We start from the raw sequence: 6336 nt of genomic DNA, 5'->3' as shown, positions 1-6336 counted from the left end.
AGCGATGGGCAGCGGCGATGCTGCAAGAGATGATCCTTGTGTGAATGTCAGCGGTGAGGAGAAGAAGCTCCGATTATTCGGCTTTGAGGTGAACGCAAGTGGAGATATAAAAGCGGCTCCTGTGTCTTTCTGCAAAAAGGAGAAAGCTTCGGTGAGTAGTGAAGAGAGGAAATACGAGTGCCAGTTTTGTTTCAAAGAGTTTGCGAATTCGCAGGCCTTAGGAGGTCACCAGAACGCCCACAAGAAGGAGAGGATGAAGAAGAAAAAATTACTGCTGCAAGCGAGGAAGGCAAGCTTCAGCTGTTATCTCCAGCCATTTCAGAACCATGCCGGTTTCAGCTACCATGGACCCACTACTCCATGGACGTTCCATGGCTCTTCCTGCTTTCTTCCCGAGTTTTCTGTCTGTGAAGAATCTCATGTGAGTTTGATCCCCTTGGAACAGAATTCATGTATAAACGGGTTTTCTTTTACATCACCCTCTTCTCTGCAATCCCACGGTCCATTCCAACAAAGCTCTGGTGATTTTCCTTGTCTCGTGAACTCTTCTTCCCCGCCTAACCCAAAGCATGACCACATGACTTTGGATCTGCGATTGAAGCTTTCAGTCCAGTCAAATGTTTGAAAAACCTCAAAAACTGGAGGATGACAGGAAGGATACGGCGTATCGGATATGTAGTTTATCTATTTACTAAATTCGCTTTTATAAATATACATATTTTTTTCGATCATAAGATATGATCAGTTTATGAAATACAAAAACATTTGATAGAAAACTTCTTCGGTCTGCACGCAGAAGGCTTAAGTCCAGAAATTAAAGCATTTGAAGACGCGAAACCCACAAGCAAAAGCTTATTAATTCATGCAGTACTGAAGAAACTCATAATGGAAAATCAGGAGCACTGAAGATCATTACGAAATCAGAAAGCTGACTTTGTTGATTTTCGCGTCAATTATGTGGGGTGTTTTTTTGCTTAAAGTGGATGGACAGATCGAGGGCCTCTGCTTTTATCTAGATGTTGGCTAACGCAATCCTCATCAACATTCATGGTCCCAGAGTTTGTTGAATGCTGAACCCAACATCCTTGTCTTCTGTGCGAAGAAATGAGGTGAAGGCTGGCCTCAGCAGTCACATTCAGGGAAGACAAGTCAGGGAAGCACAGTAATACTAACACCCTTAGTCCTCCCAAGTTTCAATTGATTTCTATTTAGGAAGTTGCTTTGAAGGTTTATTCCACAAAAAAGTCTTTGTTTTTTATGAAATGAAAGGGTATTGATGGAAAGGTATGTGCATATTACCCATAAATAGGCATCCTAATTCTGACCAATCATTTGGGATGTCATACATGTAGATATCTTATAAATTGAAAATCAAGAGTGAAAATGAAGACAGAATGACGAGGTTGCACTATATATTGAGAGGGGACTGCTCTCTCTTAATCCCCTACAAGTGAAGACAATTTACGGCAAGAGTAACCATTGCTCTACCTTGACCAAGATGGTGACAGAGGAGACATAGAGGAAGAAGAGAAGAAAAAAGAGAAAGAAGGAAGAGAGGAGACAGGAGAGAGGGATGACTAAAGGCATGGAGAGAGAGTTTGGGAGAAAAATCTAAAGACAAATTTGAGAGTGAAGATGAGAGACTTAATGATCTATCGCATGCCTTGAGCCTCTATTTATAGTTGAAGAATAAAGTTTACAATGACTATAATGTTCTTAGGGCTATAAGCTCTAAAAAATAAGAGACATAAGTAAACAAACTTTATATTTTTTAATTTCACCCTTGTACCATCTAGAAGACCTTTAATTTACATCTTTTGCCACCTCCTTGACATGGGGAAGGTATTTATCTTAATGCCACTTTGAGGTGTCTTACAACACTCTCCCTCAAACTAGGAGAGAGAGAAAACATCATAGATACCCAACTTGTCGCATATCGTGGTTAAAATCTTGAATGTGACTGGTTTCGTAAGAATGTCTACCACCTGCCCTTGTGATGAAACATATCTGAGAGATGAGATATCAGCCTAAAATTTCTCTTGTATAAAGTGGCATTCGACCTCAATGTGCATTGTCCTTTAGTGGAAGACAAAATTCAAAGTGATACGAATGACTATCTGGTTGTCACAATATAATTCCATAGAAGTTCCTTTATAGAATCCCAATTCAGTAAGGAGGCATTTGATCCATAGAACTTCATTGACTGTGTGGGTCATAACTCTGCACTCTTCTTTTGCACTGGACTTTGCAACAACATTCTGCTTTTTGTTTCTCCATGTTACCAGGTTACCTCCAACTAAGTTACAATACCTTGAAGTGGATTTCCTGTCATCAGGTCATCCAACCCAATTTGCATCTGAAAAACCTTCTATGTTGAAGTGGTCGTGATTCTTATAGAGAAGCCTTTCCTTGGAGCTCCTTTTAAATATCCCAGTATCCTCTCCAAGGTTTGGCAATAGGTAAGTTGTAGTTTGTGCACATATTGACTCACCACTGCATATGATATATTTGGTCTCGTCACTGTGAGGTAAATAAGTTTTTCCACAAGTCTTTGATATTTACCTATATCAACATCTTCTCCGGAGATTGCACATAACTTTGCATTGGCATCCATAAGAGTGTTTGTAGGTCGTCACTCCATCATCCATGTATCCTTTAGTAGATCCAAGACATACTTTCTCTAAGATAACTTTGACTGGAATACCTCATTACCCAAAAAATATTTTAGAAGTCCAAGATCCTTCATTTTAAATTCTTGGGATATATTCTCTTTGACTTCTTTCAAGTTGTCTTCATCATTGCCAATTAAGACGATACGATCCACATAAACTGCTAGTAATACTTTTCCCTTCAAGGTATCCTTGATAAAGATATAATGATCTATTGAGCACCGACTGAATACAAACCGTGATATTGCTTGGTTAAATCTGTCAAACCAAGCCCGATGAGACTATTTAAGCCCAAATAGAGACTTCCTCAATTTGCATACTGACTCCCCCTCAACCACAAAACGAGGTGGTGGATGTATATATATCTTTTCTTTTATGTCCGCATTCAAAAAGGCATTTTTGACATCCAATTGGTATACCAGCCAAGGCGAATTAGCAACTAAAGTAAGAAGATGCATACCAAGTTTAATTTAGCTACTGAGGAGAATGTTTTCTCATAATCTGCTCCATAACACTGAGTGTATCCCTTTGCAAACAGTCAGGCTTTGAGGCGAGCAATAGAACTATCTGGATTGTGTTTGATAGTGAAAACCCATTTACAGTCCACGGGTTCTTACTGGGAGGAAGAGAAACTAAGGTCCATCTCTGATTTTCATATAATGAATGTATTTTTTCTTCCATGGTTGTCTTCCATCTTGGATGTCTCAGAGCCTCCTGATATGATTGTGGAACAGAGATGGAAGAAATTGACAACATGAAGAAAATAATCGATGGTGAGAAACAAAACTGGATATAGGATGAGAAGTGGGGGCCTAGTGTAAGTTTGGGTCTCCTTCCGTAGAGCCATGGGCCGAGTATCAAATTGTGGGCCAAATAGAATAGGGGAAGACAGACTTTCCTCGAAGGGATCCATAAACTCCATAGGTGTGGTATCAGTCAAGGCTTCAGGGGGACTGAGTAGGTCCACATGAAGTGGTACAATGGGCTTCAAAGCTGCCTGAACTGATGAAAGACCCGAAGGAGCATCTTTTAAGGAATAAAAGGATGTGTCCTAAAAAACGATGACATCCCTCAAAACAATTAGCTTTCAAAGAGAAGAATTATAACAGACATAACCTTTTTGGGTACGAGAGTCAAAAAAATACACTTTAGAGACTTAGGCTCAAGCTTACTCGGAGGGTACGTGGCATGAACAAAACATGTGTAACCAAAGACCTTCCAAGGAAGGGAGAATGGGTCTTCATTCATAAATAATAATGAGTATGGGAATTTATGGCCAAGTATTGAAGATGGTAGCCTATTAATAAAGAAACATGTTGTAAGAATGGCATGATGCCAGTAAAAGTAGGACACTTTCATAGAGTAGAGTAGGCCATAGGCTACCTCGAGGAGATGTTGGTTTTTCCTTTTAGCTACACCATTTTGTTGAGGGATGTAGGCATAGGAGGTTTGATGGATAATTCCATTATCCAAACAAAAGGATTAAAATTCATTAGATAGGTTCTCTTTGGAATTATCTAACTGAAATAGTTGTATTTTTTTTCCTAATTGAGTGGACACCATGGCATGAAAGGACTTAAATATTAAAAAAATTTCAAACCGTTCTTTAAAAAGAAATAGACATGTGACTCGAGTGAAGTTATCAACAAAAGTGACAAAGTACTTAACTTGAGATATATTTGAGACACTTAAGGGTCCCCATACATCTAAATGAATTAATGAAAAAGGAGCAATACCTTTAGGTTCATTTTGAGGAGAATATGTTTTTCTGAAGTGTTTGAAAGATGGAAATAAAGGCTAAAACGATGATATTGATAGATGGCCAAACCGGTTGTGCCATAACCTTGCCTCTATCTAAGAAGTGGCAACCGTAGTGACTGGAGGCAAGTTTAAGTAATAAAGCCCCCCTTGTTCATGGCCGCCACCAATCACCTGCTTCGTTGTGAGATCCTGGAAAACGCAAGAAGAATGTGAGAAGGTGATGGAGCAATTAAACCGTTTTGTTAACTGGCTAGCAGATAACAAATTTAAGGGAAATTGAGGGACAAATAGGGCATAGTGAGTGGAAGTGATGGTATAACAGAGGAAGATCCCTTCCGAAGAACTTTGGTTTAGGATCTGTCTGCTATGATAATAAATTTGTCTGGTAGACATGGAGATATGGAATGCAATAGAATTTTATTACCTATAAGTTGTTCAGAGCCCCCTGAGTCGATGATTCAGGATGAAGAGGAGAAAGTGGCTAAAATCATACATGAACCAGTGGTGGCAACGAAAATAGTTGAAGGTGCAGGAGAAGATGGAGGGGATACCATCAAAGTTCTCATCCTCTGTAAGAGTTTATAATCATCATCAGTAATAGTCTTCTTCCCTCTTCGTGACTTAGATCGGTCTACAATTTTCTCAATTTGAACCGTGGCTTGATTTGCAGTGACCCGATTTGGTTTGCCATGAAGCTTCCAACAAGTATCCATTAGATGGTTCAGTCCACCACAGTGAATGCAGACCCGATTTTTTTACCTTGATGAACCAGAGCCAGTTATACCACCTCTTGCTCGGCCTCCTCTATAATTTTTACCACACCCTCAGGTGGTAAAAGTTGTACACCTATTGCCTGAGTACATAACAAATGATACTTCAGTATGAGAGATGGAGGAAAGATCTCGTATTCGAAGTAATGTTGTACTTATGTCATCGAATGATAGAAGTACGGAGGAGCTAAGGATTTGTGTTTTGGCCACTTCAAGATATGGCATGATATTTGAGAAGCAAATAGCAGCTGCTAAGGACTCCCGTTGATTTTCTTGAACTGATATATTAGTGGAATAGGATTGAGAATTTTTCCACTCCTAAATCAACCATCTAAACCTAACCAAGTACTCATGCAAGTTGAAACACATCATATAATTTTTGTAAATTCTCAGTGCTAGTGTACAATTTGGAACAAGTGTCTCATATCTGCTTTGTAGTCTCAAGGTGGATAACATTATTGACCACATGTTCCTCTATGTTGTTAATGAGCCAACTGATGAGAATTGTGTCATCCTTGAGCCATTTAATATAGGAACTATCATCTTCATCTATGGGTGGATCTGGTTTAGTCAAATATCCTAAGAGATCTTGAGTGATAAGAAATCTCTTAATTGACTGGGCCCAACTTAATTGATAACTCTCTCAAGGTTATAGTGATAATCTTAAGCATGTCACTTTTACCACTTATATTTATATATTCTTCAGCCATCACTAATTAATATTCAATGCACTATATCAACCAACCAATAACAGAAGAGAGGAAACCAAACAAGCCAACCCAAGCCAAACTAAGGCAAAGTCAATCAACAGTGCAAACCAAGCCAAACCAAACCAAGGCCTTAATCATGCATGTAATCAAGGAAATTTTTACTCCACGTAATAATCCAAATCATATAATATTGATTCCAAATATTTCTCAATTAAGAAAGAATTAGAAAGGCAAGTGAAATCTCAAGGGATCTTGGACAACATAGAAGAAGTTGTAAAGAAGGAAACTTTCATTGTATGTCACTCAGTCCAACTATCAATACAAGATCACAATCTTTGACTTCCTTCTTTCCTTAAATAATTTAGGAAAAAAATCCATAGAATAATTTAATATAGGAAGCCTTGAAATAGATAAATACAACACTTT

General features: G+C 38.7%; 1 protein-coding gene across 1 annotated transcript; it reads left to right on the top strand.

Moving 5' to 3' along the window:
- Window positions 1–4: 4 nt before the first annotated feature.
- On the top strand, window positions 5–625 carry LOC137940610 (zinc finger protein 3-like). The gene has a single exon (XM_068785765.1). The coding sequence runs from the start codon at window positions 5–7 to the stop codon at window positions 623–625; it is 621 nt and encodes a 206-aa protein (XP_068641866.1).
- The last annotated feature ends 5711 nt before the right edge of the window (window positions 626–6336 follow it).

This window comes from Aristolochia californica, unplaced genomic scaffold (genome assembly GCF_029961685.1).
Source record: "Aristolochia californica isolate CCGP_79_NKW_82.1479 unplaced genomic scaffold, dmAriCali1.0.hap1 SCAF_9, whole genome shotgun sequence".
NCBI classification, from domain to species: domain Eukaryota; kingdom Viridiplantae; phylum Streptophyta; class Magnoliopsida; order Piperales; family Aristolochiaceae; genus Aristolochia; species Aristolochia californica.
This window is presented reverse-complemented; position numbering and strand designations above follow the sequence as displayed.

Bases quoted from the DNA above. Each gene is read 5' to 3' on its own strand.
- LOC137940610 (XM_068785765.1), top strand. From the start codon at position 5: ATGGGCAGCGGCGATGCTGCAAGAGATGATCCTTGTGTGAATGTCAGC.